The 25,818-nt window shown below is 37.7% G+C and overlaps 1 protein-coding gene across 5 annotated transcripts in view; it reads right to left on the reverse strand.

Annotated features, from left to right (window-relative positions):
* Positions 1-25,000, reverse strand: part of THSD7A (thrombospondin type 1 domain containing 7A) — a 441,557-nt gene extending 416,557 nt beyond the window's left edge. For all 5 annotated transcript variants that reach the window (XM_035020648.1, XM_035020650.1, XM_035020649.1 and 2 more), the window contains exon 1: positions 23,799-25,000. In XM_035020648.1, the coding sequence (XP_034876539.1) occupies positions 23,799-23,970 (172 nt within the window). In that variant the 5' untranslated portion in view covers positions 23,971-25,000. The remainder of the gene's footprint in view (positions 1-23,798) is intronic.
* Positions 25,001-25,818: the final 818 nt, after the last annotated feature.

A 25,818-nucleotide genomic window follows, 5' to 3' on the forward strand; every position in this document is an offset into this window, starting at 1 on the left:
TAAGTCATAAAAATAGGTTTAAGCATTCTTCCCTTTCTTACAATTTTATTATTTTTTTATTATGTTATGTCACCATACATTACATCATTAGTTTTTGATGTAGTGTCCCATGATTCATTGTTTGCATGTAACACCCAGTGCTCCATGCAGAACATGCCCTCCTTAATACCCATCACCAGGCTAACCCATACCCCCACCCCCCTCCCCTTTAGAACCCTGTTTGTTTTTGAGTCCATAGTCTCTCATTGTTCGTCTACCCCTCCAATTCGCCCCCTTCATTCTTCCCGTCCTGCTATCTTCTTTTTTTTTTTTTAACATATAATGTATTATTTGTTTTAAGCAAGATCTTTAGGAACAGTATTGTATTAAGTTATTTTTATGTGTTCTTGGGTTTAAATACTAAGTACCAAGAAAAAGATTTCTTTCCTATTTTTCAGAACACATGTTCAGCTAGATTCAGGATACTTCAAAATTAGTAGTTTTCTGTAAACAACCACATGAAGGACAAACTTCCTCACATACATGGATGCAAAAGTGAACAAACAAACCTGGACCTAAGTATAAACTACAAACCAAACATGACTGAAATATAGGTTACTTAAAATGCTTCTGGAGATTTGTTAAACATCCTACACAAAGTGCTACATATAGTGTTTCAATATGCATGGATTAGGGGCGCCTCGGTGGCTTAGTCGGTTAAGCAACTGACTCTTGGTTTCTGTTCAGATCATGATCTCAGGGTGGTAACACTGAGCCCCACAAGGGGCTCCGTGTTCAGCACAGAGTCTGCCTGAGATTCTCTCTCTCTCCCTCTTCCTCTACCCACCCCCACTCTCTCTCTCTCAAATAAATCTTTTAAAAATTCACCAATTTGACCAAAACAATGCTTATAAGCTGATAAATTATACTTTTATGATATCATGTGACCTCCACTTCTTAGTTAATGATTAAAGCTAATCTCTCTCTTTCTCAAAAGAAAGAGAAACCAAGATTGTACTATCTTTAATGCTTTAAATATTGTAACTGAATTTTAAACATTTCCATTGTTTGTTTAATGAACTGGTTGGTAGTTGTAGGTCCCCACCTGCAGGCTGAGCCCACCCTAGTTCTAGGACCGTTTGCCTGGAATGGTGGAAAAGGAAGAGTTGGAAGATCTACCTACATTTGGTGACTTCATAAAGAGTCAGCATTAATTCCAGTAATGGCATTTTTCATTGTTCACTATCTTCAAGCCCTCCTCTTTTCTTCCAGGTCTGGGAATTGGGTAAAGAGTTGAAACCCCACAACGGTTTCCTGTCAAGGGCTATAATTATGCCAAGGCCTCTCTCTTAGTCGTTACATCTTCTTCTATTACTTGCCTGCACTTCTACTCACGTCCTCAAGTCTCCTAAACTTTAGCCCATATATCCAGACTTCTTCTTCTTACTGCTGAAGCCTTCTCCATTCATGTTCCCAACTCAAGAAAAGACTTATATCTCTTTTCATCCCAAAAGGGATTTGAAGAAAATGGAGATAGTTTTTTTTCTGTATTCCTTTAACTGAACCAACCCATAGTCATCAAAATATTAACTGAAACATTATGCTGTATTTATGATTTCTAGCACCAAAAGAAGCAGCACCATAAAGTGATGATATAATATTACCTTCATTTACTCAATAAAAGTATATATACTTGGTATTTCACTGGTGGCTACAATTCTCTATCTTGTTAATGCAATGTTTTCAGACAAAAAAATATATAAACAAAAATCTCCACAGACTTCTAGTGGTCTCTATATTGTGACTAATATTCTAATTAAGAAAATCTTTGCACACCTCTCTAAAAGTTCTTTAGAAAACATAATTTCCTTATATCATGCACAGATGAAAAGATTTGTTGAAAACTTTTACCAATTCGCATTTGAGTATGTAGTTTGAAAATGTAAACTAATTATTTATTTATTCATTTTTACTTTATTTTTTTATTATGTTCAGTTAGCCAACATACAGTACATCATTAGTTTTTGATGTAGTGTTCAATGAGGACTAGTGATTTACAATGCAAAAGAAATCATAGTGATTTCAAGCTTAAGACAAATTTAAAGTCATATGCAATTTTAAACAACTTAAAATATCAAAAGCCACAATAATTTTATTTAGAAATAGTTATCATCTGCTTACATTTGCCATCATTTATATATTATTGTTTCAAAAATATGGTGCACTTGCAAAATATAGGTCTGAAAATTTTACTTGTTTAGACTGTAATTAATAATTTATTTTGTGGAAGGATAATATGAATTATATTTGCCTTACAGGATGATTTCAGATAGTCGCAAGGACAAAGTGGCCAACTATCCAGTCTTTATTTTTATTTTTGACCTTCATTCAAAAATCAAAAGCAGTTCTGTCACACTTTCGTGATCCACAACACTGGTCATTTTAGGTTTTCTTTGTGATACATAGAGCACATTTAATTTTTGTAAGCAAAAAAAAGAATCTAATAACACTCTATGATCACCTGAATACCTGAATATGTCTTCCTTACAGTGCTGACCAGCACTATACAGGTCAAGAACTGTGGCAGCACTCCATGTCTTTAAGACATGTATTTTTAATTATGTTCAAACTTCAATTTATGCAGTAAATTCCACAAATACATTTTGTTTTAATTTCAGGAAAAAAATTTGAAAATATCTAAATAGAAATAACCCCTTAAATTAATTTCAAAGGGTATGTTAAACCTAAATTTTACCTTTTATTAAAAGTCACCAGGAATTAAAACACTCAATATGCAAAATATAGAGCTTTTGGAACATGGATTATACACTTCATCTTTCCAAATAATTGGCCAAAAAGAAATATATTAGGACTTATAAATATAGGACTTCAACTTTAGTCCAAAGAGTTTATAAACGGTTATCAGTATATAATCATTTATTTTTATAATCATTTTTTATTTTTTTTTATTTTTTTAAAGATTTTATATATTTATTCATGAGAGACAGAGAGAGAGAGAGAGAGAGGCAGAGGGAGAAGCAGGCTCCCAAGGAGCAGGGAGCCCGATGCGGGACTCGATCCCAGGACCCTGGGATCATGACCTGAGCCGAAGGCAGACGCTTAACCATCTGAGCCACCCAGGCGCCCTATAATCATTTTTTAAAATAGAGTGCACACTGGGGCTTCTTATATGCAAAATATAGCTGCATGATTGAGATGTGAAGTGCTGCTATAGATGGTTTTTACCAAACAGTTGTTAGATGATCAACTCACTACTGGTGATTTAGGACAAACAGAACATTATTCAGAACCTGAAGGTAAGCAAGCAAGAAAAGTGCATGGGGACTAGGTGATGATTGGAGACCTGGTAGAGAAGAGGTGCCCAGCATGCAGCTAGGAGAATGCAGGTACCACACCCAAGTACTCTTCTCTCAGCTGCCTATTTGTGTCTTAAGTTTTCTACTTTTCCATTCCAATAGCCTTGGATCTTTATGTCTCCCTTCCACTACTAATCTAAGACCTCTGCCATAATTCTTCATCAGCACTAATACTCAATGCAGTATTATTTTTACAGACTGAAATCAGTTAGTCTCCCTCCTTCCTTCTCTCTCTCTTTCCTCCTCCTCCTCCCCTTCTCCCTCTCAACCTGTCTCTCTTGGTCTTGTTCTCATTCACATTTTCTCAGGTCTGAGCTCAAGTGCCCTCACTTGCTCATGCTCTCTCTCTCCCCTTTTTCTCTCCCTCAAACACACATAAAAACACTTCTTCACATTTGTTTTCTTCAAGGTTTGATGCTAACATGATATAAACCCAAGTGACCACTATTAAATGCCTTTTTATTCTGAAATGTTTTAATAAAAGCAATGCTTCTTAGGTGTATCTTTTACCTTTTTTTAAGGGGCAGAGGAGGCAGAGGGAGAGGGGGAGACAGAATCTTAAGCAGGTTCCACACCCAGCGCAGAGCCCAACATAGGGCTCGATCTCATGACCCACGAGATCATGACCTGAGCCGAAATCAAAAGTCGGAAGCTTAACCGACTGAGCCACCGAGGTGCCCCTTTCACATTTTTTTCTAAACTGGATGTGGGGGATCTCTGTGCCGCACTCTCAGGGCTTCTAAATTGCACATGGTAGTTGGCTGTGGCCATATGGGTAGATACCACACTGATCACATGACACAAGCCTAGTCTAAGACCTGTGAGGGGGTAAGCTGGCAAAAGAGCAAAGCAGGAACTTATCTGCACATAAATATTTCAAGTTGGCATTCAGCTACGGGTCAAGATAACAGCCTCAAACAAGTGTCTGACAGAAAGCTATTCCCACATACTGTTTATTATGGGTATCAAGAGGACCACAGTTATTTGCTATATTTTTTATCAACTTAAAGTATGCTTTCCTACATATATAGATATGAAAAAAATAATAAAAGGTAAAAGTATAAAGCAAGTTACTGATTTTACCATCTTTAACATGTGAAGATTTATAATACTATAAACCAAACTGGAATAACATTAGATATTGCAATTTTTTAGCCCCACCCAAACACAAATTAATTTTGAATAAACCATTTTAAATGTGACTTGAATTATTCACAGTATTAATTTATGACAAGGATTAATACAGTATGCTTTTTATTTTTCAAAAAAAAAAAAAAGATGTATTAACACCTAAGGGTTGGTCCTAGCGGTTCACTCTCTGTAAAAGTTCACCTGAGAGAGGACAAGAGTCAAAACTGAGAGCAATCACTGAAGTTGGGGAGAATACCAATAGGGAGTAGTTGTAGCCTTCTTAGGTACTGAGAGAGCTCTTTAGAATATAAAAGCCATTTAGGTTGTTAATTCACACCTCTGTGCCTTAACCATGTGCATCCCATCATCTCTCACCTCTTAGGGTTTTACTCACACTTTCCAAACTAGCTCAACTGTCCACACCTCTGGCAGGCCTTTACTGGTCCTTGCCCTTCCCAAGCCCAGATTAATCGATCCCTTCATCTTCAGTGTCCTTAGAGCACTTCAAATATGCCTGCTCAGTAGCCCCAATCACACTGATTTGCAGTTGTGTGTGTGCACTTCTTTCAAAGATATGAGCTTGTCAGTGACTGAGGGACCCAATCATGTGTGTCTATGTTTCCTCATAGTAGAAGAGGATCTAGGACAGAGTTCAGTACATTATTTGTGCAGTAAATAAAGAGGCTCAGAGGGTACCACACCTTATTGCTGATGTCACTAATATGTCTTTTAAAATAAGAACGAGAAGGAGTGCCTGGGTGGCTCAATTGGTTAAGCATCGGACTCTTGGTTTCAGCTCAAGGTCATAAGTACATGGGCTGTGAGATCAAGCTCTGCATCAGGATTCCCGCTCAGTATGGAGTCTGCTTAGGATTCTCTCTCTCTCTCTCCTTCTGGCCCTCCCCCCGTTTGTGCTCGCTCTCTCTCTCTAAAATAAATCTTTAAAAAAAACAGAATGGAAAAGAGGGGAGGAGAATAAGTTTGCTTGAAAGAGGAGGTCGTATTTTGTCTCCACCTCAAATTTATCTTTCCATTCTAGATCCATTAATACGACTTAAAAAATAAGATACATACTAAATACATGTACATGAAGGCAAAATCACTGAAGATATTAGCACATCCCTAGAATCATTTAATTTCAACTCTCAAAAGTGTGAATGTGAGTAGGATATATGCGTCTCTGTAAATTTTTGAATGTAGAAAGTCATTCAGAAAAATACTTTTAAATATGCCTTAAAAGTACAAAATTAAATGAAAAAAGACTCATCAAATATGGTTTAATTCAGCATCCTACCATATAATTTCTTGCAGTACTTCCTCATAGCTCTATTACAGCAATACATTTTTGTTCATAATCAAGACTCTGGTGCACTTCAACGTTTTGAAGACATTTACGCATCACGATCGACTACAGATTAAATTATGTGCAGTATGTTAGTATTAAGTACATTTTATTGGTTTATATTTTAAAACTTTGTGTGTAATGTCTCTTCTGTCCATTAAGCAGACTTTAAGATGCCAAATTTCCTGTGCACATTAATCAAGAGAATTATCAAATGTGCATACACACACACACACACACGCTGCAACTTAAAATAAGGGCATGCACTGTATAAAAGTTATAAAAAAAAAGCTTCAAAAATGGAAAAAATATTCCAAGTTTTCCTCAGGGGTGAAATTGCTATCTTGTAGTATACTTCATACTTATGGTTCAAAACGTTGCTACAGTGCATTCATGATGCATTTAAAAGTAACTTATCCTCTTTGTCAAGAGGGACTTTTGATATAGGTCCAATATTTAGTAAGAAATGAACACATCTGAGCTCATATTAAAAATCTTATCACATGAGTGGTAGGAAAAACCTAACCACATAAATCTCTGAATACTGACAGTCCTAATTTTCATCTCTTTCATCACATGCCCTAAGATATATAGTATCTTCAGAAAAGTCATTTTTAAAGGACAAGAGACAGAATGAAAATGTTTCCAAAACCTACTTACTGTAATGTTTGCAAAGAATCTCATTAGAATAAATTTACACCAGTTCTTTTACTTTCAATAATAAATTTTAGCTCCTTTCACAGCTGTTTCCCATACAGCAGTCCACACTGAATATATCATTGTTTAGTTGCCTGTAGACAAATATAATGATGCCAGCAGGTGTTTACTTTGTCTTTTTCGGGGAAAACTACAGCTGGAATGCAAGTCTCCCTGTACAGGACATTGCAAAAGTCAGCACTTCTAATGTCGATAATATTCCTATTCAAGAAATTTTGTCAGTTTATATACTTGGAAAATGATCCCCTGAAATTAGTGGTAAACTGCAATATTGTACCAAAACACAGCACAGATGGTCAGACCTGGAAGGTGGGAGAGAAGGGAAAGAGCTTAGCAAAGAGAACTTTGAGAATGAATAAAATTTGAGGCTACATAGGAGAGATAAATGAGATGTGTAAGTGTGTATGCAAGAAAGAGAAAGCACGTGAGCAGGAGAGAAAGAGAAAGAGGCTCTGTGGGATATTTTGGGAAAAGTAAAAAAGGATTTAGGATGTTTTGTTATATGGTGTTCAGTATAAACTGTGTTATACTGCCAAGAAAATCCACAGTTAAATCTATATAACACTTTTTTTTAAAGGGATAAAAAAAGGATAACATCAATATACTGAAACTAAATACTAACTTATGATTTGAAAAGGCTCTTTATACTTTTCAATGTTAAGATTCATTGCATGATGGACTATGAAAATATATTTATATTTGATTATAGGCCAATAAGTTGTTTAGAAAAAATACGTTATTCTATGTCACAAAATTGAAGAAAGTTATGAAAATCAATGTTAAAATCTCAAAAACACTGTCAAATGCTCAGTCAAGATACCAAAGTCAAAATATTTATCATAACACAAACCTGTAATTATTTATCTACCTATGCTTGTCTGAAAGTATTAAAATAAAATTTCTGTTATTACCTATTATTTATATATTATTTATACCATATAATGCTAATTTAAATATTTGAATAAGTATCACTTAGATTTTCCTGTGCATATTAAATATATGTGATTAAGTCAGTCTCTCTCTTTTTTTTTTAAAGATTTTATTTATTTATTTGAGAGAGAGAGAATCAGAGAGAGCACATGAGAGGGGGGAGGGTCAGAGGGAGAAGCAGACTCCCTGCTGAGCAGGGAGCCCGATGTGGGACTCGATCCCGGGACTCCAGGATCATGACCTGAGCCGAAGGCAGTCGCTTAACCAACTGAGCCACCCAGGCGCCCAAGTCAGTCTCTCTTTAAGTCATTACAGCTCCTTCATCCTTACTACTTGTTTTCACTTTACTGAAGATTTCACTGGATGATCAGATTAAAAACCCAAAAGGAGGGCGCCTGGGTGACTCAGTCAGTTAAGCATCCAACTTTTGATTTCAGTTCAGGTCATGATCAGGGTCATGAGATGGAGTCCCATGTCGGGCTCTGCACTCAGCAGGGAGTCTGCTTCTCTCTCTCTCTCTTTCCCTCTCTCCAGCTCCCCTTCCCCCTGCTAGTGTGTGCTCTCTAGCTCTCTAAATCTTTTTTTTATTATGTTGTTAGCCACTGTATAGTACATCAATAGTTTCTGATGTAGTGTTCAGTGATTCATTTGTTGCTGCTCATCACAGCTCGTGCCCTCCTTAATATCCATCACCTGTTACTCCCTCCCCCACTCCCCTCTGAAACCCTCAGTTTGTTTCTTGGGGTCCATAGTCTCTCATGGTTCATCTCCCTCTGATTTCTCCCCCTACGTATTTCCCTCCCTTTCCCTATGGTCCTTCCTGCTATTGCTTATGTTCCACATATGAATGAAACCATATAATTGTCTTTCTCTGCTTGACCTCCTTCACTTAGCATAATCCCCTCCAGTTCCATCCATATCAATGCAAATGGTGGGTATTCATGATTTCTGATGGCTGAATAATATTCCATCATATATATGTACCACATCTTCTTTATCCATTCATCTGTTGAAGCTCAGCTCCTTCCACAATTTGGCTATTGTGGACATTGCTGCTATGAACATTGGGGTGCATGTGCCCCTTCTTTTCACTACATCTGTGTCTTTGGGGTAAATGCCTAGTAGTGCAATTGCTGGGTTGTAGGGTAGCTCTATTCTTAATTAACATCTTAAGGAGCCTCCATACTGTTTTCCAGAGTGGCTGTACCAGCTTGCATTCCCACCAACAGTGTAAGAGAGTTCCCCTTTCTCCACTTCCTCGTCAACATTTGTTGTTTCCTGTTTTGTTAATTTTTGCCGTTCTAACTGGTGTGAGGTGGTATCTCATTGTGGTTTTGATTTGTATTTCCCTGATGGCTAGTGATGTTAAGCATTTTTTCATATGTCCTTTTGGGACTTCATCAAGATAAAAAGCTTCTGCACAGCTAAGGAAACAGTCAACAAAACTAAGAGGCAGCCCATGGAATGGGAGAAGATATTTGCAAATGACATTACAGATAAAGGGATGATATCCAAGATCTATAAAGAACTTCTCAAACTCAAAAAACAAATAGCCCAGTCAAAAAATGGGCAGAAAACATGAACAAACACTTCTCCAAAGAAGACATACAAATGGCTAACAGACACATGAATAAATAAATGAATCTTTTAAAAAAACAAAACCAAAAACAAAAGGAGCTCCTTGCAGGTATCCGATCAAGTGTGCTCATGACTACGTCAGCATATTTTCCTCCTAAATGTGCTTTTATTCTTATAAACTGGGTCCCCTAAATCACTTTCCTGTATTTTCTAACTACTTACCCTCTAATTACACAATGATATATTTATTGAAACTTCAATGGGTTTTCTTGAATGACAATTACATCATAATTGAAGTTACTGGAAAAATATATATTGTGCTGTGAATTAAAAAAAAATATGGTTCTTCAGTCTGGTAGTTCCTCAAATCATACAATATAAAGCTACCATAAGACCTAGAAATTTCATTCTTAAGTATATTTAAGAGAAATGAAAAATATATGCCTACCCAAAAACTTGTACATGAGTGTTCATAGCAGCATTATACATATAGCCAAAAAAGAGGAAACTGCCCAAATATCCATCAAATGATGAATAAAATGTGGCATATATACACAATGGAATATTATTCAGCAATAAAAGTAAATGAGATACCAATACACAGTACTACATAGATGAACCCTGAAAACATGCTAAGTAAAATGAACCAGTAACAAACAACCAAACAAGGTTTAATTCCATTTATAAGGAATGTCCAGAATAAGGAACTCTATAGAGACGGTAAGCAGATTAGTATCTGTCTAGGGCTGGGCCTGATAGGGAAGAATGGAGAATTCAAGCATGAGAGAGACTATTGGGTTCAGAATATTTTGGGGGTAATAAAAATGTTTTAAAATTGATTGTGATGATGGATACACAACTCTTATACACAATCAAGTTGCTAAACAAGTGGCTCTGTGATAGCAATTCCAATATTCAGCATATGGCCAACAAAGAAGATTCATCTTACTTATAACGATAGAGTACAAGAATCACTCCTCTAATTTCCACATTTTTCATTAAATCGAATTAATTTAGCTTCTGGATGATTCTATCAGAATAGGAAATTACTTAGAGAACAATGTTCTTAAAATCTCTGAAAACTTGCATCATGATTTGAGACATCATGATGTTCATGGTGCTGCAATGCTTGATCACCCAAGTTTGAAAGACCACCTTGACCGCTCTATAATATTTATTCTCTTCTTGTGGAATTTTCACAGCTGAAGCAGTTCAAAGCCAGTTCTCTTATAAAACAAGCCAAAGGAACTGAAGAAGTTACATTAAAACTTGTAGTGAGAGACAGGGAGTGAAATATATCTTAGCAACAGTCAAAGCTTTCCTTATGGATTATTTGATTCCATAAATCCAAATCCATTTTGATGACTCTCCCATTAGAGAGGTGTAGTCCCCACTGCAAACTGTCAGAAGAAGCTGTTTTATAGAGCGACTGAACCCTATGATCTTTGCTTCATTTCTGTGATTATATGCACCAGCCCATGGCAGCAGATGCCTTTCTCCTTCTAGCTTCTCTCATTCCAGAGGGCCCCTTAACTAATGAGAACTAATGAAGCACAGCATGTAGGGAAGTGGAGGGAAATGTCAATATTAGCTGGAAACAGGACTGTTTAGACACTTCGATTTCATTTTGGCATTCCACATTTTCTTATGCAGTCATTCTCTAAAACTTGAAAAGGTATCTTTTTAATATTTTCCATCCTTCTATTTAAGCCTCAGATTTTTGAAGACCTGATGTGATTGCCAAAGGCAGAGGTTGTAAACTAGGGCCCCATAATCCAACTGTGGCTCACTAGATATTGTATGCAGTCAACGCTGTTGTCCCTTATGATATTTTTTTAAAAAGTGAACCCCATCTCTAAATGATGGCAAATGATTGACCTGGAGTAGGGTAAAGGAATGGTGTTCCTTCTTTGGTTGGCCAAGCCCACACAAAGAAGAGTGAGCACAACCAGCCTCTACCCCATGCCTGGTCCACTTCACTCATGTATGTTCTCTGTCACTCACCCCACCAGAGAAATACTACATAGATGAAAGGTTTACTTCCTTTTACATTGGTCTAATCAAAACTGTAGAGAAAAAAAAATATCAAATCACCCTTATATATAAAACTGAAAGAATACCTTTGAAATAACTATGTTTAATTATCATTATCTAAAGACAGCTTTCTAATAGAAAGTTTTCAAGGAGAATTATAATAGTTCATTTACAAAACTAACAACCTTCTAAAATCTGTCAATTCACATATGACCTAACATTTGCAAATATGTTATTGTATTTTATCCAACTAAAGAGACTTGGGCTCCTAGATTCCATAAGTCAAACAAAAGCCAGGCTCCTTACTGTGTCCCACTCAGCACTGTTCTCCTATGGGCTCTCCATATACACATTCACCCTTCTTCCTATCCCAACTCATCCCCAGTTTTTTATGCCTCAGAACTTCTTACTGTCCCTGAACACATTCCATTTAATTTCTTCACACCAGCTCCACTTTGCCTAGAATTCCATCTCGTTATAGTCTTTGTCCATTTTGGAAACTGTTTATTTTTCAAACTTGTGTTTTATGAAATCTTCCCTTTCCTGTCTCCTTCAGGACAATAATCCCTTTCTCTGTTCCACATATATTTTTCTATTTTTGTAATACGTTACCCAGACAAGAATTAGTTATTTACACGTGACAGAGAACTTCAGGAGTGGGGGGTCCATGTGATATTCACATTTGTTCCCCAGCACCGAGTTTGGTGTCAAAAAAGACACTAAGTGCTTGCCAGTTTTACTTAAGTGAACTGATCGACACAAACATGAAGAAAAAGGTAACCTAACTCTGTGACTGGATTCCCTGAAGTTGTGCAATGTAGTGGCTCTGAGCGAACTACATTTCCTATCGGAAAAAAATATACATTATATATAATAAATATATATAGTATAATACAATATATATGGTTTAGATAAGGTTAGATAAGTGTGCATAACGTACGCACAAACACGTAAAGATCTTCCTCCCTTTATGATGGGGTTACACCCCAAAAAACCCATCTCAAGTTGAAAATATTGTAAACTGAAAACACATTTAATACACCTGTGTATATATGTATATATAATGGCCTATATATATACACATAATATACATATATATAAAAAAACAATAGTTAATACATATTATTCCACCTGGGTCTGTTATCAGTACTGCCTTAATGATAGCATAATCAATATAAACAATTTACAACAAATATTTTATATAAACGATGTTCATGGATACGCTGGCAGGCAGATGCTATTAGAAGAAAAGTACTTCTTGGAAATTTGTGCAGGCGCTGCAGTTTTAAGATATTGTTCAGGCACCAAAGTGGCAAACGCAGGAAGATGGTTAGACATAAAAGAATCTTAAATTAAAAGCTGTAAGTTAGTGGAAGGTAATACAAGGACTTATATATTAAGGTATTTTATATGAGCGAGTTCTTGATGAGCATAAAGTTTGAAATGAAATTTTCTAAAATAAAATGTTAACATAACTTTTTGTATAATATTTTAGTGAAACGTTTTCATAATTGTTCACATTTTTAAAAGTCATCACTTTAGCATTCACATAACATTTGAGATAGTATAACTTCCATAATGCCAGATAAACTATGAAGTCCTGTGTAGTAATAGCCATGAATGACTGTGCTATTTGCATGTGCAGGCAACGCTGCATGTATTTATGCATCTGGGTATGGATGCCTGGGTGTGCATGAGTATGCTGGGAATGATGCACTGAATTATTATTGTAATTCTGTCAGAAGCTTATAAATTATACATAAACGTTAGAGAATGTACAGATAAAACAGGTTGTAATGGGCATGTAACACTTGAGTATCACTCCTCCAAGTTGAGAACATTTTAGTTTCTTACAGAGGATTTTGAAATCTGGAGGTGTATAAGTAGGATACTTACATATATGCATATACACATGCAGAGTGTATACATAACACACACACACACACACACACGGGGCTATGTACTTTAGGAGAGGAAAGAGGACTTTGAGAGAGGATACCTCAGCACTCCCTGTACACTTCCTGCACACTCTCACTCACAGCATCACAGAACAGGAAAGTCTTGCCAAGAATAATCTCAGGTGTTTCCACACAAAGGAATTTTGGAACACACAGACCCACTTAAAGAGTCACACCTCCAGCATTTCCTGCACGGCAACAATATGCACAATCCCAAGTAAAAATAAAACACTAAGGCAGAACGTCTCTGTATTTTTTACCTATACTTTGAACAACTCAGCAAACAGCAGAGCTGATGGCTGGGTAACTATGAACTGGCCCCAACAGCAGGGGAAAGCAGAAAAATGCCAGATGCAGAGAAGCTTGACATGCACGTGTGGATCTGAGAAGGAATAAGAATGAAAATGAAGAGAAAAAAAGACTCCGATCCAGAGACAAACGACCTCTGAGAAGACCTTTGCGGTTCACACCTACAGTACAAGACGACATTTACTGAGCACCGACATGAGCCAGACACCATTGAAGTGCTCTGCAGTTTTGTCTCAAGATAACCTTTAAAGTCATGTGAAGAGGGAGATACTAATATCATACCTATGGCATGGCTGAGGGACGGAAGACACAGGGATTAGGGTTCATATTCTCAATAAATTACAAAATGAGGTCAAGATTCACATGAGGCTCAAAAGTTGATTTGGGGACATTTCATTTTATTTATTACACACACAAATGCACATAAATATATATTTTACTACTTAGCAACCAGTACTTCTTTCATTTCAAGCTAGAGCTTCAATTCTTTTCAAATAATCTCTTTCACTGTCACAGGGAAGTAACTGAATAGAGTGCATGGACCCCTCTGACGTGTACAGTTGCGCTCTCTGATTGTGAGAGAGAAAACAAAAATAATCTTTAAACAGTGCAACCCGAATAGGCAATATGTCTGTTCTGATGCCATTCTTCAGCAGGCACGTGACAGAACATACTGGCAAACACATCCATCTACAATACTCAGTATGTGCTGTTATTGCTACCGCGATGACAACCCAAGGGATAACTTTTTATCCAGACAGTGTGGCACAATTAGAAAGTCCTGCATTCGCCCTATACCATGAGTTCAATGAGTCCCACTATATAATCAATGCCTACGCTTGATACATTTGCTTGGGAAATTAATTTTCCGTCAAGCTCTCTATAGAGTCCCAGGTTAAGTACCTGGGTAGTGCACTGTATTTATGCCCACACACTATCCCCTTTGAAGCTGCTGTTCGACTCTCCCCATTCTGGGGCTGCTCAACACTCTGTCTGTGGAAAGGTTTGGGGGAGTGAGCTAAGCAGTAGGCTGCCTTGACAACTCGGTTCCCAGGTCAACTTACCAGGAGTTCAGAAGATTTCCTCTGTTTCCCAGAAATTCAGGAGGATATTTCGCCAGCCTCCAGGGAAGAGCAAGGAAAAGCAGATATGCAACTACGTGATTCACCAGACCCGAGTCAGCTAGAGACCCCGCACGAGTGTCATGCACTTGAAAATCCCACAAGCTTGCCGGCTCCATTTAACCTTTAATATATCACACCGTTTTCTTCCTCTTCAAGATACTGTTTATCACTTCCAAACTCTCTCCCAAGGTGTTCCCCTCCTGGAGGAACAAAGGACAAAGTGTAGGCCCATCTCCGTGTATTGCTTATTTTCTACTTAATTTCCACGTGTATTTTCTCTTTATAAAATACTTGTTTTTAGCAGGAGTCCTAGCATCAGGGCCACAAGAAGTGGAGCACGTGCAGCACAGGCTAGACTGAGACTTCGACCTCTGTCACCTGAGGGTTCTGCTTGCCCTTGCTACTACTCACGTGGGAAGACTGCGGATCCCTGAGCGGAGAAGATGTACACATGACAAGCAGATGAAAAGATGACACTCAACACCACAGGTCATTAGAGACAAGAAAATGCAAGCAATGATGAGATACAACTATGGGCATTAAAATGGCTAAAATTCAAAATACCGACAGCACCAGCAGAGACGTCGAGTGACATCCACTTTCATTCACTGCTGGTGCGAATGCACATGGTAGAGCCACTGTGAAAGACAGTTTGGCAGTTCCTCACAAAACTAAACATTCTCTTTACCATATGATCCAGCAATTGCGTTCCTTGGTACTTACACAACGGAGATAAAAACATATCCACACAAAAAACCGGCACACAGATGTTTACATCTTGAAAGCAACCAAGATGTCCTTCAATATGTAAACGGATAAACAAACTTTGTTATATCCATAAAACAGTATATTTTTCAGTGATAAAAAGAAATGAGATATCAAGCCATGAAAGGACACAGAAGAAACTGAAATGCATAATCACTAAGTGGAAGAAGAGTCTACATACTATATGGTTTCAACTACATGACATTCCCCCCAAAAAGAACAAGTATGGAGACATAAAAGGGTAAAAAGATGAGCGGCTACCAGAGATTTGGAAGGAGAGAGGAATGGATTGAGGGATAAATAGATGAGGGACAGAGAAATTTTAGGGGGGGGGTGAAACTACTCTGTATAATCCTATAATGGTGGATACACATATTAGTGGATATATGCTTTCATGTATTTGTCCAAAACCAGAGAATGTATGAAAGCAGCTGAACCCTAATATAAACTATGGATTTTAAGTAATAATAATGGGTCAATACTGGCTCATCAATGGTGCACATGTACCACACTGATACAAGATGTCAATAATAGGGAGAGGGGAAGAATGACAGGTATATGGCAACTCTGTACTTTCTGCTTTTTTGTAAACCTACAACTGTTCAAAAAATAAAGCCTATTAAAAATAATTTTTAAAAGAATAATATTTAAAAGATGATTTGCCTGTTTTCCCCTTTCTTCCTTTGTTGTGTTGCTCTCTCTTATAATGTCTTACATCCTCTCCAAGTTGTTACAGCCATGCAGAGCTTCTTCTGAATTTACAGGCATCACTCAATAAGTTCTACATGGACTATCTCTCTCTGGCGGCTCCTGGGACATAGAGTCCCCCCCTTCAACATTATCCAATTACATGGTCATTTGAATATTATTGTCCATATAAAGAAGCACATTTGTGCCTTTTCCCCATATCTCCTTATTTGTTTCCTCATAGCATAACTTTGATACAGTAAAAATGATATCCTAGAGATTATAATTTCACCTGGTAAACTATGCAAAATATCAATTAGCTCAATAGTGCTTCTGGAAATTGAAAGGACATCCTTTTGGTTAGGTCCAGTCATATATCAGAAGCAGTAGATGGATTACTTTTTAGTATCACTGTTTTCAGTTCTGCCATGTTTCCTCTACTCTTTCCCAACATGTTTTTAATTGTTCTATCACTTCCCTAAATATTGTTTTTCTTATTGCTTGGGTACCCTAGGATTAAATGCAAACTCCTTTATTTTTCATCATTTTAATACATTCTAAAGTGTCAAGTATAAAGTGCTGATAAAAAAAATAGAAAAAATCTCTACCTTATGACTCATTGGCACCTCTAACTCACACTCTATGATGCTCTTAATGAATTTTGAACAGTGTGTTATGTATGCTAAGAAAGAAGGGTAGGAAAACAAGATATAAACCGTTTTTAAAAATTTATTTAAATAATCATCTAATATGTAAAATTAAAAATTGTATAAAAACAATTCTGTGAAACATTTAATTTGGAAGGCATTGGTGACAAGATAATTTCAAGAACCTGAAATTTCAGATTATTGAGAAATCCCCTGAAATATAGCACAAAATGAAGTATAAAAAATTCTATTTATATACTTCACCATGAATTTGCTGCTCAAAATATTTTTATGGCCTTTGGTCCATGCTGTCTACATTTAAGTGTCAAACTAAAAAGAAAGATGAAACAGCTTCTTTTCCTAGACTTGTTTTGTTTTTCATGGTGCCCCTTGGTTGGAGAAGACAGATAAATGTGTTCAATCTATAAAATTCCTGCTTGTTATGTCATTTTTAGGGGAGGAAAGGATAAAGAATGGGAAGAGAACATTTTCTGAATATCTACTATTTTTAGGGCACTGTACTAGACACTTTCTATTTACTACCTATTAAAATTTTGCAAGTGGCCTCTCACTTCAGAACTTCTGTCACCATTCTAAGGTGAGAAAACAAAATCAGAGTTTAAGTAACTTGACCAGTCAGGTAGAGGCAGATTTAAACAATGGTTTCTGATCCCATAGTCTGTGTTCTTTCAATTCCCCAGTGCTGCCCCCCTTATAATTTGTTGGAATATCTAGCACTAAAACTGTATAAATTTGTAATTTCTAGTATATTTACAAAAAAAAAAAAAAGAATGCTTGCAAGAAAGCTAATGCACATTACTGGACTTGTTCCAGGTCATTACAATTAAGTAGCCATTGTATTATACAATAGAATAACAGCAATAATAAAAACTGCCATTCACTGAAGTTCTCATATATATCAAACACTCCATCAGAACATTCCATATGCTACCATATTTAATTAAACCTCAGAAAACCCCTATATAATACATATTATTTATCCATATTAGAGATGAAAGAAAAAGATCCAGGGAGATGAAATAATTTGATAATATGGATAAAATACAGTATTTTGATCCATGTTACTCTGGATTGACACTGATGCCCATATTCTGTCCACTCTGCTCCATCCTTATTTTCCATTTAATGAGCAAACTGTGTCACATTCCAAATTAGGCAAAACTGAAGTACAAAACACTTTTACTAGGATAATGCTACCCTCATGTTACTACTACCTGGAATGACATCCCTCTCTCCTTTCTTATTTAATGAATGGTACGATTAGGATTAATATTTTTCCATAAGCATTAGAGAATATTTTATATTAGGACAAGTACATGAAAGAAAATAAAAGGAAAATACTTATTTTTATTTTGTATTGAAGAAGTAAGGGATTATTTTACGTACAATTAACTTTGTAAAGGACACAGTGATTGCTGTTAAAAGTATTGCCTTGCATTGGATGAACTTAGTTCAAAAGTGTTTAATGTGAGAAGTAATTTCCTTGAGAGAAAACACACACTTATAAATACCCTAATCGCCTGAATTCTGAGCAAGGGCTAGTGTGTACCTATTTCTTGGATTTCATTGTAATTTCATTGTTAGAAATATTAATTCAATTTGGGACTATACCAAATTTAAAACTTTTTGTACAGTGAAGGAAATCATCAGCAAAATGAAAAGCCAACCTTTGAATGGGAGAAGATATTTGCAAATGATATATCTGATAAGAAATTAATAACCAAAATATATAAAGAACTTACATAACTCGATACCAAAAAAACACAAATAACTGATTAGAATGGGCAGAGGACCTGAATAAACATTTTTCCAAAGACGACATATCAAGATGGCAAACAGACACATGAAAAGATGCTCAAAATCATTAATTATCAAGGAAATGCAAGTCAAAATGACAATAGGTATCACTTTATACCTATATCTCACTATATAGTGAGATATCACTATATACAGAATGGCTAGAACCAAAAAGACAAGAAATAATGAGTATTGGTGAGAAGGTGGAGAAAAAGGAACCCTCATGCATGGTTGGTGGAAATGTAAATTGGTGCAGACACTGGAAAACACTATGGAGATTCTTCAAAAAATTTAAAAGAGAACTACCATATGATCCAGGAATTCCACTACTGGGTATTTACCCAAAGAACACAAAAACTCTAAATCAGAAAGATATAGCAACCCCTATGTTTATTGCAGCATTATTTACAATAGCCAAAATATGGAAGCAACTCAAGTGTCTATGAACAAAGAAAGTGTATATATGTGTGTGTATGTGTGTATATAGACACACACAATGGAATATTACTGAGCCATAAAAAGGATGAGATCTTGCCATTTGTCAAAACCTGGATGGACCTAGTGTCAATCCTATATGTTAAGTGAAATAAGTCAGAGAAAGACAAATGCCATATGATTTCACTCATATGTGGAATCTAAAAAAACAAAACAAGTGAATAAACAAAAACAGAAAGCAGAAACAGACCCAAAAATACAGAGAACAAAGTGATGGTTGCCAGAGGGGAAGGGGTAAATGGATGGACAAAATGGTGAAGGAGAGTGGGAGATACAGGCTTCTAATTCTGGAATGAATAAATCACGAGAATAAAAGGTACAGCCTAGGTAATATAGTCAATGGTATCATAATGGCATTGTATGGTACAGATGGTAGCTACACTTGTGGTGAACCTAGCCTATATAAATCTGTCAAATCACTATAGCATATACCTGAAATTAATCTAACATGGTATATCAACCATATATCAATTAAAAAATAATAAATTCAATGACTTCATTAAGACCTTTCTGAAAATATCTGTGACAGAAGTTGATAGAAGTTGGAGGTATTCACTATTTTCTGTCCTACTCATGTTGTCAATCACATTTTATTCAATGCATTGATACTCTTAATTTAGAATTGCCAGGTAAATATTATTAGTCATAATTATTACTGAAAAAAATTCCATATTCTAGAATATTAAAGAATGAAAAACTAACACTTATCAGTAATTATCTTCCAATAATAAGTGCTTTACCTCTGTGTGTATGAAATAGGTTTTTCAATCATTCACACAAAGACAAGCTACCTTTCAAAATAATTATGACAAAGAAGTGTTAAAACATTTAACTTTTTCATTTTAATAAATATTTTTAATATATTCTGGGGTTGTCACTATTTAAAAGCAGCAGAGTAGTGATTTAAACACCTCTGGATTATTTGACTTTATCAATATTATACCTTTTCCATTATCTTATTATTCAAATAAGTTTTTATCTCTACCACTCCAGTTAAAACATCCTTTTCCCAAAACACTTTTAAATATCTTACCAATTCTCCCTTTTACTTGATCATTTCTGAACTATTTCATAATTCTTTCCAGTCTTTCAGAAAATGTTTTACACTTTTTACCACCATCCCCTTCATAAAACATCTTCCATTTAGCACGTATTGCCATCTTCCTCGGACCTCTTCTGACCACACTTTCTCTGATTCTTGCACTGGTCTCTCCCTGACAGTGGCCCTTTAAATCTCAATACTCTCTGTGAAGTATCCTGGCCCCTCTTTTCAGTATTTCTCTTCTTTTGATGATCTCTCCAACTACCATGCTCTGAAATAGCATACATTTACTGAGTTCCAAGCCTACACTTTCAGCCTAACTCTTTCTCCTAAACTACCCATCCAATCACTAGTTCTCCCATTAGATTTATTCATCTGAATGGATTACTACCTCAAGTTTAGTATAGCTAAATTAAATCGATATTCTTCTCTAACCCCAGGAAACCTGCTCTTCCTTCTTTCACATTCTTGGTCTCAAGTAACTGGGTGCAGATATGATGGAGATCTTCATGGGATGAGTTCCTCCTCTCCTTGGCACAGAGTTCCCTACACTCTAAAGCTGAATAACACTTCTGCAGCGTGACCCCCAGTCCTCCTCTACTCACTCTTCACTTCTGTGGTTCTAGACTATTCCCCTTCGCCTCTCAGTCCCTCTCCTTACTGACCTCCAAGCCTCTTCACTTCTCTCTCTCCATTCTAGGCCAAGAATATGTCAATCCTCTGGAAAAAGCTTCCAACAGTTTCTACTTGCTTAGACGTTAAGCTCCAGACTCTTTACCAAAGTTTGAAGGTTTTCTTACAATCTTCCCCAACCCATCAAATTGGCATTATATCCATTCATTCCCACCAAAGATCCTAGACCAGACTTGCAGTACTTTCAAGATCTAAGAATGTTGTTGTGTCTTTCACTTTCATTTTTGCTCTTCCTTCTGCTTGAAATGGACCTCCATGTCTCCCAGAGAAAAAAAATTCAGCTCTCACCCTGCAAAATCCCAATCAACATTAACTCCTCTTTAAAACTCTCCACAGCCCCCTGTATCAGCTACACAACATCCCTGCTATCAGTGTTTTGTTCATGAGCATGGTACACCAGGTTGTAATTGTTGTATATTTACAGTATTGTTCAATTGTTAATTTCTTGAAGGAAGGGATGACAATATCCTAGTCAGCCTCGACCTCACTGACTTCATGTAACTCATAGTGAGTCCTCAATAACTTTTTGTTGTGAGTTGACTTAAAAAAACTTTCATATAATATATACTTTAAACTTTCATATTCTATACATATCACATATCATGTATTATAGACCTTATGTATTATGTACATATATATATTACATGTATATACACGTTAATAAACTATGTATGCATATGCATATGTGTATTTACGGTGTAGGTATGTGCAGATGTATGCATACACACCAGACATGTTAAGGCTGAAAAGGCCCTTAGATATCATCTTTTCTAATCAATGAATTTTACAAACTCAGAAACCAAGAACCAAAATCACTAAATGATTTGGCCAATGCTCTGCAGCTTGTTAGTGATTGACACAGTGTTAGAGCTCCTGTCCTAGCTCCTCATCCAGTATACCTTTTCCTACACCCGTGTAATTCAATGATCTGACCAATAGTGTGACTCCCTATAATCTGTTGTACCAAGACCAAGCGTATTCCATTGAAAGAGACATCCTGGATGGTCTCACCTCATTTTCTCTCCCAATTCTCTTCCTGACTATTTTCATCAAGTTATACACACTTAATGATTCTTTCACCTCTACATTTTCATTTCCAGTCTATCCCTCTCCTTTAAATATTCTCTTGTTCTTCTGATAACAACTCTCAATTTCTTTATACAAATAGTAAAGCCTCCTTTCCCCCCGGAAAAAAAATAAAGAGGTCATTATTTTCCTCTCCAGCTTAATTCATTTTTTTCCACCAAACCAAGGACCACCATAACAGGGATGCCATTATCATCCTCAGCATGCTAGCTTATATTTGCACATGCACATAACTTTGACATTTACAGATTACTTCCTCATAACTCACTCATTCAATCTTCATAACACTATGAATGGTCAGAAGATGGTATCATCACATTTATATGCAGCTGAGAAAACTAGGGGTCAAAAGTTAAGTGAACTGCCAACGTTCCTATTGCTAGCAAGAGCTGGAACTGGTACTGGAACCAAGGTCTCCATATCCTTGCTCCTGAGAGTTTTCCACTATTTTAAATGATTTATTGGCTTGTGTTCCCACCATGACATTTATGTTGACATATATTGGCACCTGAGACACTGCACAGTGAATGTTGCCTAGACTCTTCTTCGATCTGAATTACTGCTTGGCTTTTCTTACTTTAACAGCACAAATTTCAACCAGGCAAGTACTACTTTGCCCAACACTTACCTGAGAAGCTCTTACCAAGCATTCAAATAATACCATTTAATGGTAAATTATAGTTTGATTACTGTTCGTTGTTATGACCGAGCCTTTGAAAAGTGAAATCATGGGTTAAGCTAAATTAGAGAAGGTCTTCAACTCTAGGTTTTAAATTGAAATAAATTAATATGATTTCATCTGCATCCACTAATCAATATTAAACTCCGAGTGTTAACAAGAATGACTAATGCTAATAACCAAATGGCTTTTCTAAAAGTGTGTGTGATATTTCTTGCAACATTTGAGGACAAATCAGGGCTTGTAACAAATTTCTGTTCGATCTGCTAAGTTGCAGGATAGATGCAACTTCTCTAAAATTTCAGAATATCGGTGTAATTGTAAACTAATCTGTCTCTGCAGCAGCGGGCTACAGACAGCTGAAGTCAGGAAAGAGACCCACTCTGTAACTTGTTTGCAATCCCATGACAAATACATCTTCTCCCTCCTTTCTATTGCAGCCTCCTCTTAATGGTTAGGCATTGCCAAGGAATTCTTAATTTATCCCTACTCCTAAGCAATAGGAATAATGCTTCTCACTTCATTCCTATAAACATGCCAAGTTTCAGGTCTGCTGAAGAATTCTCCTCCTCCTTGGGCGGGGGGGGGGGGGGGGGGGGGGGGGGGGGGGGGGGGGGGGGGGGGGGGAAGAGCCACTAGAGAAAGGGGAGTAATTCCTCACTTGGTATTGTTTTCCTGCCTGTCACTGTCCCACCAGGACCTCTAGTCAGCACTTCGCCCGGAGGTTCGGAGGCACAATTAGTTGCTGCTTTTGTTAGTTGGTTGAAAACAAAGCAGAAGAATTCCCAAGGCAGGAAAAGTTTAAACCTAAACATCCTTAGAACTGTGCACTTTAAAAATCGCGCAATTCACTCGTTAAGAATTGGTCTTTACATCCTCTCCGCGAGCTCAGTGGAGCCCCCACTTGCCTTTCACTGTTAGAACTACCCTCGCTTGGCTTGTTTCCACGTGTCCCACATATCACAAAGCTCTACTTAAATTCAACTCTATACCCACATATATCATGGCCCCGAGCAAACCGCCTCAAGACAGAATACAGACCGGCTCCAAGCTGTGTGCCTGTTCTTTGCTGGAAATATATTTAAGAAACTCCTAGTAGAATGAAAACCCAGAGGTTAAAAATGCACTTCCTTATGAAAGTGCAGTGTTGGTTGTGCTCATTAACTACAGAGCTGCGAGAGAAATATCATTCCGATGACTCACGAATGCCCCTTGGTTGGTAGGCTTTTCTGTCCTAACAGCATCGGACATGACCTACTTTGCTTCTCAGTAACCGTACTTTGTCCCTTAGGCCCCCAGGACACGCGGGCTCTCAAGAAGCGCAGGGGTCCCCGCTGAAGCCCAGCAGTTGTGTAGCATGGACCCAGACGTGAACATGAGAGGAAGGGAGAACTCTGTCCCACTTACCGGTCTTCCACAGGTACAGGGTGGGTGCCTCAGCCTCGCCCTGAGCCGCAGCCCCGCGGGCTCCTGGGCGCAGCAGCAGCAGCAGCAGCAGCGGGGGCAGCTGCCGGACACCCCGGCGCGGGCCCGCAGCGCCTGGGCTCCCGGACGCCGAGCGCCTCGCTCGCAGCCCCATGCCGCCCGCAGCCGCTCCAGGGTCCGGATCCGGAACGCGGGCGGCAGGCAATTTTTCCTTGCGCTCACACCGTCTTCCCGAGCAGTACAGAAAGCAAAGCGCTTTCCGGCTATTGTTCGTTTCAGATGAAAAGGAGGGAAAGCGCGTTTAACACCCGGGAACAATAGCGTCCGCGGTGGCCGTGGGGGCTGCCGCCGCCGCCGCCGCTGCCGGGGATGCTGCTGCGGCTGCCATTCCGCGCGGAGGGGCAGGTGCTAGCGGAGAGGGGGGCAGCCGTCCGCAGGCGGCCCCAGCTGACTGAGCGGGTCCTCGAGGTCTGGGAGGCAGCGCAACCCCGTCGTCGCCAGCTGGAGAGAGAGGAGGGGGGCGTGAGCCGAAAAGCAGCGAGAGGGGGCTGGAGGCAGGAGGAGGCGAGAGCGCCAGGGCAAGAAAGGAAGGAGCGAAGGGGAGCGGGGGCACCCGGATCCAGCACGCCCGCCCAAAGGACTCCCTTGCACATGGTGCGATGAAATATGTTTGGAAGGATACACCAATAAAGAGAATCATCACCCGACAGGCTTCAGCGTGACAAATAACAGGCATTGAAATTCATCGTCATCCAAGGAGTCAAACGCTGGATCTAGGGGCATGCTATTCTTCGTGCGTATTTACACAAAGCATCAGTGTTTATAATTTGTTTTTAAGCCGTGGCTTCTGAATTACCTTACGTGGGGAGCAGTATTTATGATCAGATGTGAAAACCACAGTCGAAGAGCAGAATTGTTTACTTGCTGTTGAAATGCCTTTGAACACTTTCCTAAATGTTGTGTTTCTTTTTAACTTAATTTGTTCTCAATAGAAATAGGAACAGTACTGACCCTAACTGTGACAAATCAAAGTACATTGTCTTTTAAGGTCTTTAAAATCGAAATAGTATTTAATTAGCATTCACAATGCTAATCTAGTTACGTGGATAACATTTTATAAAAGCGAATCATAAAATTTTATTTCAAATATGCAGTAAATAAAAGTGCGGTCCCTTTATCTGCTTCTGTCAAAAAATATGCTACCTTTAAGTATCCACAGAGTTGTGAGTAAAATTAAAGGGAAAATTGGGTTTCCATTACTTGGGTATCTCCAAATTAGTACATTCCTTACTTAAAAATCCTGGACGCTAATTTCCCTGAACTCTTGCTGTAGAAAAATGCCTTTCATAATCTAAATAACCTAATGTTTTGGGGTCTTTTGTTCTTTGTGTTTTTACTTTCTTAAACCATACACAATAAAGGAATGTGTGAGAAATCAGACAATGCTTTGCCCTGTCTCTTTCTCTCTTTCCCTCAATGATAACCTTTTATTAATTCATTTTCTAGTAAAGGTACAATAATAAGGCATTCAGCCAATTAAAAAGTCAGCAAACAGAAAGCCAAAGAAAACTCTCCACATCCGGTCAGCAATACTTGGCCAAATAAAATTTAAAAAGCAGGAAAACCACTCTTAGGACTTTACTCCAACAACACAGCCAACCCAAGAGTTTAAAATGAGGAAACTACCATTTCTGAAAGAGGAAACCTTCCATAAAGCTCTCTTGGGACGCCTGCCGTTTTGCAGATCATTCCAGACACAGCTCTTCTGCATGCATTGGATTAAAAGCAGGTTTGATCAAATAATTCCCAGGTCCTGCCTGTTTAAGTATTCTGACATCAGAGGAAATTAGCAATGTTTAAGGTTGCAAATTCAGTCTTTGTTTACTTTCCACTCTGTTAGGCCTCTAAGAGGGAATTAAAAGCTCAGAAAGTCCTAGCTCTGTGAGTCGGTGATTAGGAGAGATAAACTAGTGTGGATTACTATTCCTTCACTGGTTTAAAA

The sequence above is a fragment of the Mirounga leonina genome, unplaced genomic scaffold (genome assembly GCF_011800145.1).
Source record: "Mirounga leonina isolate KUSES-001 unplaced genomic scaffold, KU_Mleo_1.0 Mir_174, whole genome shotgun sequence".
In the NCBI taxonomy this organism is placed as follows: domain Eukaryota; kingdom Metazoa; phylum Chordata; class Mammalia; order Carnivora; family Phocidae; genus Mirounga; species Mirounga leonina.